Below are 13,763 nucleotides of genomic sequence, written 5' to 3'. Positions count from 1 at the left end.
GAGCAGAGGGCAAAGCAGCTGGGGCTCGCTCCAGTAAAGCCCTGGGACGAAGAAGTGGGCACTGGCTCCCCATTCAACACTGGGTGTCCCACGCCACCACCATCCCTTGATATACTAAACTCGGGTAATAATCTTTACAGGAAGTGACCTTCCTTTCTGGGCATGAACATTCAAGGGAGAGCTTCCCTAACCATTTCCTAGTCTCTCCTCAAGCCCTGGCCCCCAAATTGCTCCGGACCCTTCTGTACCTTTTTCCTATCCATGTGTCCATCAGGTGCTCTGCTTAGCTTGTAGGAACATAGCAGACAGCCGTTACCAGGAGCTCCTGCTTCTCCCTGAAGCAGTCAGAGGTTGCCTGAACAGGTGCAGAGGAGCTACAGTCCCTGAGGCCAGGAACCTTGAAATTCTGCTTGAGACTTGGGAACATCACATTTTGTACTCCTCACCGCAGCTGTTCTGGGTGCTCCTGGTTTGTTATAAAGGGAAGTGAAAAAAGCATCTTCCCTTAACAAACTGCATTCAGGTCAATCATTTCTGGTACTGTGAAGACACGATTCTTTATGCTATAACCTTCTCAAGTAACCTTAAAAAGATGTAAAATCATAGGTCTGTAACACAGAAAACCTTTAAAGCATCTGACATATCTCCACCATAGGTGGGACAGGTGGCATGTGTCTACTGGGGGGTAATCTTGGGACCACCGCCTGTAGAGTGGGGGAAGCTGAACCACGATGCAGTGGTTAGAGGGAACTGCCCAGTTCCATGAGGAATTCTGAAACTGGATGGCACTTCAGATACTCCAGATTGCAGCAAGGAAGCTGGGCTTTTGCACCCTCACTGGCTGCTTGTGGGCATAGCTGCAGGAAGAGCAGTTCTCTGCTGAGGGCAATTCCTGTGGGGGGACACAAAGAGTGGAGTGTCCTGGTCCTAAAGGAGGGAGGGCAGAGCAGCATACCACAAGACACTCTAACCCCCTATCGGCCCACTAATAATGAGAGACCAACATTATTTAAATTATTTATTTTTTCTATAATACATCTCATTCAAATCATAGAATAGTCTAATCCCTTTTTTCCTCAAGCACAAGTTACACTCATCTCAGATGTTTTTTCTTTCCTTCTTTTACACTTACAGGATGGATAAAGACACACTTTAATAGACAAAAACCATCACTCAGAGTTTATTACAAATACAACTTCCCAGGGAGGCCCACTGCTAGCGCTTCGGAGTGTCTGGGGTGGGTCCTGGGGATGCAACATTTTAAAACTCTCCTCGTTAATTCTGCCGCAGGTGGTCCTTGAACCATCCTTAGAGGAACACTGCTTAGGACTTGTTATCTACTGGAAGCAATTTCAGGAAATCCAGGAATAATTAAGTATACAGAAATAGCTCTTCTATAAAATTTCCATATAAAAATAACGGTATTTATTTACAAAGTTTGAGATGCTATAAAATAATACATCATATTAGGTTAGGTACTTCGATCTAATAAAGTCTACATTAGGCAAGTCAGATGTGGTGTCTGCATCTTCCCCTGACTTCTCTCCTTTAAACTGTTTAAAGCATGTGGCACCACAGTGTTTCCTTCATGCAAAAAAAAAGCAGACTATATTTTCTGGAAACCAAACCCAACAGCACATGATCAGAGTAAAGCATCTCCAAAGGAAAAGGTGAACAAACTCGTGATTTGGCCTTAGAGCCTCTCTTCTGTCTCAAAGTCAAGTGTGGTAGTGGTAAACAAAACACCTCAAGGAACTCCCAGTACCAGACCATGGTCCTAAGAGCTCAGGCCCACGGAGCAGCCGGCCAGCGAGCTTGGGCCGGTTGCTAATGAAAGGTGGAACCTGCCATTGTGCTGCTAGGAGGAACAGAACTGCAATGTGCTCAGAGAAGTCTTCAAACCGTAGTCTGAAAAAAACGCTGACCCACTATGAACAAACCAAACAAAACATCAGGCCATTTGTTACTAGGGTGGTGCCTGGCGCTGAAGATGATGTATGATTAGCGATAACATGGTGAGTTTGAAGTGACAAAGGGTTTTTAACCCCAAACATGATCTGGGGGAGTTTCCTTGTTGAGACTGACACAGACAGAAACAAGCTAATGTGATACAGAAGGATCCACTGATAACCCAGCCTCTCCAGCCTCCTACCAATGACCAACATGCAGGGCGGTCTTTGCTCATGGAGGAAGGAGTTTCTTCCCAAGTGTGAGGTCTAAAACTGGGGTCTCCCAGGTGGAGAGGGGCTCAAAGCTGACACCATAGCCTCATGGTGGGGACTCAGGAGTGGAGTTCCACTTGTGCTCCTTGGCTGTGAAGCACTTGGTGCGACAGAGGACTGATACTTATTCAGAGCTGTTTGGAAGGACTGTAGTGAGGGGACGGTTTTCAGGAGGCCTTGTGGCCCTCACAGGAAGAAGAAATTCTGGGTTGTGGTGCAAACTCGGCCAGACAGGCTGAGGGATATTAGGCAGGTCAAGCTCTCAGCCTGTTTCTCTTTCTTTCTTTTAAAAATTTTTTTAAAAAAATTATTTAACAGAGAGATCACAAGTAGGCAGAGGGGCAGGTAGAGAGAGAGGGGGGAAGCAGGCTCCCTGCTGAGCAGAGAGCCTGATGCAGGGCTCAAAACCAGAACCCTGAGACCATGACCTGAGCCGAAGGCAGAGGCTTAACCCGAACCACCCAGGCACCCCTCTCAGTTTGTTTCTCAATGAATGGGTGGAAGAGATGCTCCCTTTCTGAGACCCTTGGAGAAAAGGTGAGTCCTGCCTGTTTCATCTATGCTGGCTTCCAACACAGCTCTAAGCAGGGAGGCCCAAAGTCCAGTCTGTTGGACCAGCAGGGTCAAGACAACACTGGATTCTAGAGTCCTTTTTGTAAAGCAAAGGCTGTATAAGAACGACACAGGATTTCACCTTGACTGACGAAGAGCTGCACAGAATGCACGTATGAAATGAACACACTGTTTGCTGCCTTCAGTACTACCACGCATGGCTGTCTGCTACCATGTATGCTTCTGTATGCATCAGACATACCCAGGGCATAACTGGAGGGTCAGAGTTGCATGTCCACCACTTTTTCTTCTGTAGCATAGTGTGAATGTAGACACAGGTGGGGGAACTGGATCTCAAAAGTTACATAAGCATAACTATTCAGAGATACCTTGAAGGGGCGAATTCCTGAGAAATGTGGGCATTTACATTTTTCTTAAAAAGGAAAGATCTTAAGCAAATATCAGGCTTTTCCCTTTTAAGTAATAGTGTGGCTTACCTGAAGCTTAAACTAACTGCCAGCTGTGATTTAGAGGGCCAGGAGACACACTCCTGAGGCAGGCAGCACAGTGCAGGCCCCAGGCACTCTTGTGGGTCTCCCATAAACACACACTCAGGATTGGCAGTGCCCAGAGACTGCTGCAGTGGGTCATGAAAATGGGGAGCCTATTTGTGAAAATATCCTGGGGGAGTCTTTAGCTCCACTAAGGCCAATCCACATGCAGAGTAAAAGATTATCTTTTATGTATCTAATATAAAAAGTAGATCTTTATGTATCTAACCACTTGAAAAACTAGAAGAAAACACCTAGAAAAGTGACTACTTTTCTATGGTATAGGTTCCATTGCAAGGTGATGAAGCTAATAATGAGAATGTCATGGGTTAGTTAGAAACTTCTCTTGGTTTATGGATACTCCTGGTAGCTAAATTTGTTTTTCTTTTGAATCTTAAAAATTCCTTAATAAACTCCAAAATGTATGCTTAAAAAGTGCATTTTACAGGACAGAGTGGTTCAGCAAGTCTTTCAATTGTCTGATCCAGGACAAATGTCACTTTCGCGGGGTGGGGGGTGCCTTCCCTGGCCACCTCAGCCAAAGTCGCCTTCCCCCCACCATCTTATTACCCTGTCATTTTCCCCCTTAGCACTAATCATTCTCAATGTTTTGTTTCTTATTCACTCAAATACCTACTGAAGGATTAAATCTTTACATTCACTGTCCAACACCCACTCCACACTTACCACTAAGGAGGCACAATCTTAACACCTACATCCCAGATTTATTGGGGAGACACCCTTCGTTCATATGCCTAAGGACAGGAGCTGGATAGTGCCCTTAAAGTGAACCACTGATCAAGTTAAACAGGCACCACCCCAGCCCCCCAACTCTCTCTCTGAGTGTGGTTATGAGAGAAACAGCTTTGGCAGCTCCCTCCGTTCCCTGCCCTCAAGAACGCCCACCACCACTGCATCCCCAGGGCCCAAGTTACATCTATACATGGAGCAACTCTGCTGTCTCCGTGACCCAAGTAACCAAAAGAGTCGTGGTTTTAGCAAACAGTCATGACAGATGTCTGCAAGTTTGTGAAACATCCCCATTTTAACGATCTGATAGGAGCTATTTTGCATTTGAGGACTGACCCTGGCTTTATTTTTCAAATACGGTAGGGTGTGGTTACAAAGGCAAATTCTGCCAGTGAGGGGTGAGGGGAGTTCTCCTCTTTCCTCCTGCTACATTGGCAGAAACTCCCACCACTACTACAAAGAAGTAAATTGTGGGAAACCAAACATGTGGTCATCATCTGTCATGTTGTCCAGGGCCAGTGTCAGCGCCCTCTTTCCTGCCCGCTCCATAGCGCCCTCTGTGGTCATAAGGCACAATTCACATCAGCACTTACTAGAGCTGTTCTCATGCCCCTGTCAGCGCGAAAGGATGTAGATGAGACAGATTCATGGGGTGGGGGGTAGGGGAGCTTGGGCAGGTGCCTGGGGGCCGGAAGCACTGCCATGGACTCTGGCAGTGTTGCCCTCCCTGTGTGCGGGCCAGCTGGGGCAGGTCTGCTGCCCCCCTGCCAAGTGCTAAAGGGACCATGAATATACTGACCGGTGACATGACACACTTGTAAGGGTCACAGCTGAACCGACCCTCGAGTTGGAAAAAGGCCTCTCAAACTCCCCGAAAAGCAGAGTGGGATGAGCATCTTCTGGGAGCGGTGTCTGTATGTGCAGGTAACCCCAAGGGCTATGCCTATAAAGAATCCTGGATGTTGTGACCCTAATTTCCTAACATTTTGTTACTTTGACTTCTATGTGCAATTGTGACTGAGTGTTGAAGTTTTAAAAAATCTCTTTAGGGGAGATACAGAAGAAAAAAAGAATTTATCTTTCTAAACATCTCAACTTAGTTTTCTGCTCAGTTAAGGCTTTATACCAGCGACATGTACTGGTGACCACAGTGACTCCAACAGATGTCCTCAGCAGGAAGCCAAATACATTGCTAAGGGACAGAGACCATTTCCCACCAAATACCACACACACATGCTGAGAGGGCTGATGACGGGGCACCAGTTACGTTAGGAGTCTTTGGTTGCTTTTAAAAAAAACCTGTGTTTTATCAGTTTACAACACTATAGCAGCAGAGAGAGACAGAGAGAGAGAGAGAGAGGAAGAGAGAAAGACAGCGAGAGAGAGAGAGAGAGAGAGAGAGAATAGAGAAGGGGGTGGTGTCCCAAAACTCCAGCAAGGACTCTGCTATTTGGTGGAGGAATGGTTATGGTTAATGTATCTGCACAAATGTTGATGTTCAGGTCTTGGAACCTGTATAAAATATTCTGAAACTGAAGAGCTAGAGGTGGCCCTCCCTCAAGTATAGGGATGTGGGTGGTTAAGGTTGGAGTTAGTAAAGGAGGTGGCAGTTTGGCAGGAAACTCAGTTTTACTCAGCTGTTAGCTGATGATCTTCGAGTCAGAAATGTCTTGGAAGCGCTTGGAGCCCCACTGCAGCCTCTGCGGTCCTCCCGGCTCCAGCCATCCACCTAGCCTCGGAGCTGTGCCCCAGCACTCGGGCAGAGATGGAATTCTCTAAGAACTGCCTCCACCTCCCTGCCCCCTTGACCACTCCAAGTCTGCACTATGGCTTCTTTCTGACAGAAGGAGTGCTGTCTCAAAGGAACTTAAAGTTGTGTGTCCTCGTGTATTAGTTTTCACGGCCTTAGTAAAAATTTTAGGTTAGCCATATCTTTCACCTCCGGCTCATTGGAAGCAGAGTGGAAGAGATATCAGAAGGCATCCATACTTCCCCCATGGATTTAGAAAAGCAACAATTTGGGACAAGCCTGTGCTGGGCCCAAAGGTGCTAAATTAATCTAGAGGCAAATCCAAATGATTCGAGTCAAAGGGTTATTTTCCATTATTATTTGCTCCTTCTGAAGGCCTTACTGTGAAATTAGATAGGGGTTTGGCCACGCTGGCAGGTATCCCCATGCTCCCTTGTTCGGAGGAGCAGGAACTGTGACTACACCACTGCGGTGTTCCCGGTGGCATCTTTGGCTATGGAACAACATACTGTTTACTGCACAATATGAAACAGATCCAAGCGTTTGGAGTGATCAATATTTTTCCGTGTTTCTGTGAAACACTGAATAGCAGGTTAGTTTGAAATGCAGTTTAGCAAGGAATAAGCCAAATTCAGTAATTCTGATAAACGAAAATGTACAAAAGGTGACATGTACAGGAAGACATTGCTGTCCATATTCTTGAAGTAGACTTTTCTTTTAAGACAAAAGTAATGACATTTGGTTCATTTTCACAAATTGCACACTGAGTAAAATCATACAAGCACTGTATGGAACTCTAAGCAAGCAGTTCAGTCACAGGAATTTGTTTCTTGGTTCTGTTTTAAATGAAAAAGCTATATGAAATGCATAGCTTTGATTAAAACTATAGATACAATTTCCTTCTCTGTAAAACTCCAGATTTCGAATGCTGGCAAAGGCAGTGCTGGCAAAGTATTTAATGCACGTGGAAACGCTATTCTATTTTGGCTTCCAGAAGTAGCCCTAGAAAATTCTATGCACCAACGCATTGGCTAATAATGATCGTTTCAGTTTTACTATAAATTATTCTAAATGTCACTTAAGTACTTAAGAATTAGCGCTTGCTCCTTTCTAGAAGCTGTCTAAGGCAGCTGATGCACCAAGTACCTCAACTAGACTTCCAACTAGTTTAGCAGTTCAATCTATACTCCTTAGACCACAAGGATTGCCATCTACACCCCTCACTGTACAACTCATCCTCACTGGATCCTCTCGTGGTCACCTCTGCTTGTAAAAAGCAGCCCAGTCGAGGAAGAGAGACATGACAAACGTGATGTCACGGGCTATTTGCTACAGCAATCTTGATTCTAAGGAGGGTTACGTGGGTGTGGGGGAACACAAGGATCCCAATTCGTGGAAGATAAATGAGCTTCATTCATGCTGCCAATTCTTTAGGGACTGTCCCCTCCATCACCTCAGAAAACCGCTTTGTTTGCGGTGTGATCCATGGCTCTATCGTTCAGAGTTTTCATTCATGCTATGTTAACTTTCATCTCAATCATCTCAGCCTTCAGATAATTTGCTTATTGTGTTTCCCTAGTTTTCACTGAACACACAGTGCAAACAAAGGCAAAGACTGAAGCAATCATTTCAAAAACAAGAGCTCACACTAAAACACACATGAGCATCAAATATTAAAATGTGGGTTTTCTCCTGTCTTTATTCTGGGGAGGAGGAATCCTCCTCGTCATCTTCCTCGTCTTCGTCGTTGAATGAACAGGGGGTCTCACCTCGCGACTCAGAGCAGTGAGAGGCCGCACTGCTGGACTGGTGACTGTTTGGGGCAAGGAACTGCCCAGTTGCTAAGGCCACTTCAGCATCCAAGCACAACCCTTGGCTTACACTAGCAAATAATTAAAAACACACAAGCTCATTAACGTGGTGAATGTTTTAAGCTCCGTAAAATGTAGAACTAAAAACATGGGAGAGGAGGTGCCACTGGGGCGCTCTGCCCAAACCCGCTTCAGAACGATCTGTGCCGGCAGTGACACCTGGCTCTTCCCACGGAGGGGCTCAGGGCTTCGCCGCTTCTCTTTCTAACCCAGAAAAAATACGTACCTTGATTGTGACAAGGTGGCACCAGTGGTCAGGTCTAAATTTGAAACTGATTGAGTTGAGTTCAAAAGTAGTCCCTGATTTAACCAGGAAGGTCCTGTGGAGATATCTGTAGGGAGAAACAGAAACAGAAATGCCGGTTCACTGCGAGTTGAAGGAAGCGCGGATGAGGAAGGGCACGAGCCTGATCTAAATTACAGCTGGGTGAGGGGCGTCTGAGGGGCTCAGTCGGTGAAGCGGCTGCCTTTGGCTCAGGTTGTGATCATAGGGTCCTGGGACGGAGCCCTGCATCAGGCTCTCTGTTCAGTGGAAGCCTGCTGCCCCCTCCCTCCACGGCACCCCCACACCCCGGCTTGTGGGCTCTGTGTGCGCTCTCTCAAATAAATAAATAAATAGCTTTAAAAAAAAAATCACAGCTAGGTAAATCTCCTGCTCTGGGGATAATCCACATTTCTTCAGCTTGGAAAAAGGAAATCTCTAGGACATAAGAATAGGACAAAAAATATGGGAAGGAGACTACAGTGAGGAAGAATTCTAATTAAACCAATCACAGACTCCCACTCTTTTTTCTTAATTAAGACCTTGAGAGACAGCTGAGAGCCCAATGATTGCTGCACTATTCTTGGACACCTGCTGTCTTCACAACCAAAGACTCTGAGTGGTGTTAAAAGCTAAAGCCAGGAGTGGGTAAAAAGAAAGTGAAATCAGAAACAGGTAAGATGGACAGAGCTGCCTGTGTGGGTCAGTCGGTTAAGGGTCTGACTGACTCTTGATTTCAGTTTAGGCTGTGATCTCAGGGTTTAGATGGAGCCCTGCATTAGGCTCCACGCTGGGCATGGTGCCTGCTTTGGTTTTTCTCTCTCCCTCTCCCCCTCCCCACCTTCTGGGGCAAAAAAAAAAGGGGGGGGGGGACAAGAAACAGGTAATGAGGTTAGACACTTTTTTTTTTTTTAAAGATTTTATTTAATTATTTGACAGAGAGAGATCACAAGTAGGCCAAGAGGCAGGCAGAGAGAGAGAGAGAGGGGAAAGCAGGCTCCCCCGCCAAGCAGAGAGCCCGATGCAGGGCTCGATCCCAGGACCCTGAGATCATGACCTGAGCCGAAGGCAGAGGCTTTAACCCACTGAGCCACCCAGGCGCCCCTAGACACATTTTTACTAAAACTCCCACTGCACCATCTCTTCATGTGCCCCCTAAAGAACTCAGTGTTATTACTCATCAAAGATACATTCTTTTCCCTGGTATCCTTTGCTCTGTAACTCAAACTAGCCCTTATTTTAAAAGGTCATATGCAGTCACATTTCTAATGAAGGTGAGACAGGCATTACTGTTTTAGTCTGCATGAAATATTTTGGGTGTATAACCTTGTGATCTTATTTTCTGTGCATATATCATATTTCTCCAATCATAACCCTGATAAATTCTTATTATAATTTTATTAGTTTCATACTAGTCTCATTGTCTAGAATTTAGCTCAAAGAAGACAGCGAGTGGAACATGTAAGATCTAAATGTTACTGAATGAATGAGTATAGTCTCTTTCACATTAAGTTTACAAAAGAGGTGAAAGAAATGATAGAAATGTATTCCTAAAAAGAAATTCTTTGACTTACATTACAAAATAAGATCATATATATACTCATAAAGTGCAATTTAGTAATGAGCCTTTATTACAGCTAATCAAAATAGTTTTGTAATTACTGTGCAAAAAAAAAGGAACCCCCCCAAACCCCCAAAACTATATGTACTAGGATTAAACACTCTGCTATTGGTACTGTCTGACCAAGTGAGAAGCTTCCTATGTAGGAAAAAAGAAAACGAAATGATTTCATTAATTTTAGAATGGCCTTGTGAACCCTTTTCTTTATAGGCTAGCTAAGACAGCTGCGGAAAAAAAGAACTTTAATTCTAAGAAGAATAGCAGACTTTAACTACGTTAAATAAGAACAAGCCTGTGCAAGATGAAATTAAAGCCAGAATCCTGTGGTGAATATTAATTAGTATATATGGAAACTTTCTGTCAGAACACAGCTATTTACTTGTTTGTGAGTGTGACACAGTAAATTTTCCTTTTCACAATGGTTTTGAAAAGCCTACATTTCTTTCGCATTATCCTAAGATCCACACAATAGTTCTCACAATCTAACTCGAGAGCCATTCTGTCCCTTTGCACACTAAAGGCACAAATTTCTTCTTTTAAAGTAACCAGAAAGTCTATGTCCCAGGCTGCAAATGAGGTCCAAAGAGATCAAAACCACAGAGCCTGCCTGATTGCCCTGAGCCTTTTCACTAAGAATGAGCTAAAATAAAGTTCTGGTGATTTATTGAGTAAGCCCTTTATTCAGCCCCTGCTGGACTGCCACTATGCCTGCACTGCTAAGAAAACAGCGGGGCCTGCTCGGGGACAGAGTGGGGAGAAGGGAGTGTGGGGGGCGAAGAGAGGGGGCAAGCTGGCTAAAGGACAAGAAGGGGTCACACCTGCAGCAGGTGGATGGTGCCAGTTTAAGAACCAAATCCAACAGAAACCAAATCTCAATTAACAAACTTGTGTTTTGACCAGAGGGCCAAAACCATAGAGCAAAATGAAATAAGGACGAGGGGCACCTGGCTGGATCACTGGCAGAACATGAGACTCGATCTCTGGGTTGTAATCCCCAAGGTGGATGTAGAGATTACTTAAAAAATAAAATCTTAAAAAAAAATAAGAACTACCTCTTTGCTCATATTTGATTTATTATACCTTAGAACTAATATTACAGTGACTTCAGAAAGTGATGTGAAATTCTAGGTGGTGATATTTATAAATCAAGGAAACTGGTAAAAGCAAAGGCAAAAAGCATTATTTATGCCTCCAAATTATATGTATAGAATATACATAGTCTTGGGAAATGAGACAATCATAAAGATTTCTGAATCAGAAAAAAAAATCTGAATTATACAACATGCAAAACATACTGTCTTTGTTTTCGAGTATACTTAGTATATTCTTAAGAATCACAAGAAAAAGACAACCTGATGCAAAAATGTGCAAAGGATCTGAATAAATATCTCTGCAAGGAAGATCTACAAGTGACTAATAAGCACACAAAAAGACGCTTAGCACACTAGTCATTAGGAAAATGCAAAATAAAACCACAGTAAAATACTATCTCACATCTACAAGAATAGGTTATAATAAAAAGGATGGACAGTAATAATTACTGAGAAGGATGTGGACAACACAGAACCCTCATACACTGCTGGTAGGATTGTAAAATGGTACAAATGCTTTTGGAGAATAGTTGGGCAGTTACTCAAAATGTGAAATATAGAGTTGCCATTTGACTAAGAAATTGCACTACGGGTATACAACTGGAAGTGACAACTTAGGATCACACGGAAACATGTACAAGAATGTTTATAGCAGCATCATTCGTAATAGCCCCGAAGTGGAAACAATTCAAATGTCTGCCAACTAATGAATGGGTAGACGAAATGTGCTATTATTCATATGATGGCAATAAAAAGGGGTGAAGTACTGACGCTATGGCATGGATGAACCTTGAAAACCTCATGCTAAGTGAAAGATGTCCGTCACAAAGGCTGCTGGTGCACGATTTCATCTAAGGGAAATGGCCGGAATGGGGATGCCTGGGTGGCTCAGTGGGTTAAAGCCTCTGCCTTAGACTCAGGTCATGATCCCAGGGTCCTGGGATCGAATCCCGCATCAGGCTCTCTGCTTGGCAGAGAGCCTGTTTCCCTTCCTCTCTCTCTGCCTGCCTCTCTGCCTACTTGTGATCTCTGTCGGTCAAATAAATAAATAAATAAATAAAAAGTCTTAAAAAAAAAAATGTCCAGAATGGACAAATCCAGCAACAAAGCAGATTACTGGTTGCCTAGGGCTGGGAGGAATGGGGAAAAAGGGAATGACTGCTAATGTGTATGGGGTTTCCTTTCTGAAGTGATAAAAATAAAAATGTTGTAGAATTAGTGATGATTGCACAACCTTATGAATATACTAAGTCCCACTGAACTGTACATACCATAAAATGGTGAATTTTATGGTATGTGAATGAAATCTTAATTAAAAAAAAATGAGGATGCCATTTCAGTCACCTGATTTGGGAAAAATAGAATACTTCCATCCTGCAGGTGAGAAGGTAACCTGTGAAATCAAATTAAAAAGCTCTGGCTTTATGGGACACCTGGGTGGCTCAGTTGGTTAAGCCGCTGCCTCCGGCTCAGGTCATGATCCCAGCGTCCTGGGATCAAGTCCCACATAGGGCTCCGTGCTCAGCAGGGAGGCTGCTTCTCTCTCTGTCTCTGCTTGCCACTCTGTCTGCCTGTGCTTGCTCTCGCTCTCTTTCTCTCTGACAAATAAATAAATAAATAAATCTTAAAAAAAAAAAAAAAAAAAAAAAAAAAAAAAAAAAAGCTCTGGCTTTATCATAAATGAAGCTGCAGCCGTCCGCACCCAGGACCCAGCTGTCTCATGTCACACACCGGCACGTGGGGCACTATGGTATCATCATAGAAATATTCAAAGTAGCACTGTTTTTCATATTAAGAAACTGGAAACAAAACTCAAAGGTTCATCATCAGTAAAATGAATAAATAGTGATATATTCATATAATGGAGTTCTATACAGTGGTAAAAATGTATGAATTACAGCTCCACTGAATCATGTGGATGGATGAAAAGATCATGTTGAGCGGAAAAACCCATTATCACTAAAGAATATATCACTAGGAGTCCATTTATACAAAGGTCAGCAATAAGTAAAATGAAACAAGAAATTGTTCCCAGTTTACTATATTTGTGTTTGTATCTCTAAAGAAAAGCAAGTGATGATAAATAAGAAATTCAAGGGAATGGTCACATTTAAAGGGGACAGAATGGGAAAGCATTCGTTAACATACCTGTGATATAACCTTCTAAGGCCTTTGGCACCAGCGATTTAGCAAGTTTCAGATCCTCCAGAGAGCATTTGCCTGACTCCAGGCCAAAGGACATTCCCATCCGCTTCAGTACTTCTATGTCATCATGGATCTCAAAGGTGTTGTCAAAATTAAAAAGATATTCAAACCTGCATCAGAAAACAAAGTTAGTATGGGGCTTCAGTGGAATAGGGGAGGGCTGTGTACTGTGGTACTCTGTACATTACATAAAAGAATGAGGGCCTACATTCAGCTATAGTACTGGAAACTGCTACTGTCATTCTGCTGTGTTCAGAGGAATGATATCTCAAGCCACTTTCCCAATTAAAACAGTTTTCCTATGAGAGACAATAGGATTCCATAAACTTTAGCCCTCATTAAGCTGTTACAAACAGGGGACAACTTTGGTGTAAAGCCAATACTTTTCAAGCTTTGTCACAAAAGTCAAATTATTAAGAAAGCCTTTTCAGGGGGTGCCTGAGTGGCTCAGTGGGTTAAAGCCTCTGCCTTCGGGTCAGGTCATGATCCCAGGGTCCTGGGATTGAGCCCCGCATCGGGCTCTCTGCTCAGCAGGGGGCCTGCTTCCTCCTCTCTCTGCCTGCCTCTCTGCCTACTTGTGGTCTCTGTCTGTCAAATAAATAAATAAAATCTTTAAAAAAAAATTTCTTAAAAAAAAAAAAAGAAAGCCTTTCCGTTTAATATATGACAATCCTACTTTGAGTTGGCCTATTAGGTTTGAGGAAAAAAACCCATTTTGGATGCTTGCTTAATATTCCTGAATCAAGCTAATAAAGCATACTTTAGACAAGCAATAAGTGCATGACTTTTCACAAATGAACCAAAACTCACATCCTGTCTTAAGAGCCTAAGAAGTGAAACGACTTAAGGAAAATATATTATGCCACATAAATATACAGAACATTTCCA

At 43.5% G+C, this 13,763-nt stretch overlaps 1 protein-coding gene across 8 annotated transcripts in view; it reads right to left on the bottom strand.

Moving 5' to 3' along the window:
* Nucleotides 1–1,005: 1,005 nt before the first annotated feature.
* TFDP2 (transcription factor Dp-2) overlaps nt 1,006–13,763 on the bottom strand; it is a 170,771-nt gene continuing 158,013 nt past the window's right edge. For all 8 annotated transcript variants that reach the window (XM_046002554.1, XM_046002552.1, XM_046002553.1 and 5 more), the window contains 3 exons: nt 12,819–12,985; nt 7,923–8,028; nt 1,006–7,707 (listed from right to left, as the gene is read on the bottom strand). In XM_046002554.1, the coding sequence (XP_045858510.1) occupies nt 7,524–7,707; nt 7,923–8,028; nt 12,819–12,985 (457 nt within the window). In that variant the 3' untranslated portion in view covers nt 1,006–7,523. The remainder of the gene's footprint in view (nt 7,708–7,922; nt 8,029–12,818; nt 12,986–13,763) is intronic.

Source organism: Meles meles, chromosome 4 (assembly GCF_922984935.1).
Source record: "Meles meles chromosome 4, mMelMel3.1 paternal haplotype, whole genome shotgun sequence".
Classification (NCBI taxonomy): domain Eukaryota; kingdom Metazoa; phylum Chordata; class Mammalia; order Carnivora; family Mustelidae; genus Meles; species Meles meles.
This window is presented reverse-complemented; position numbering and strand designations above follow the sequence as displayed.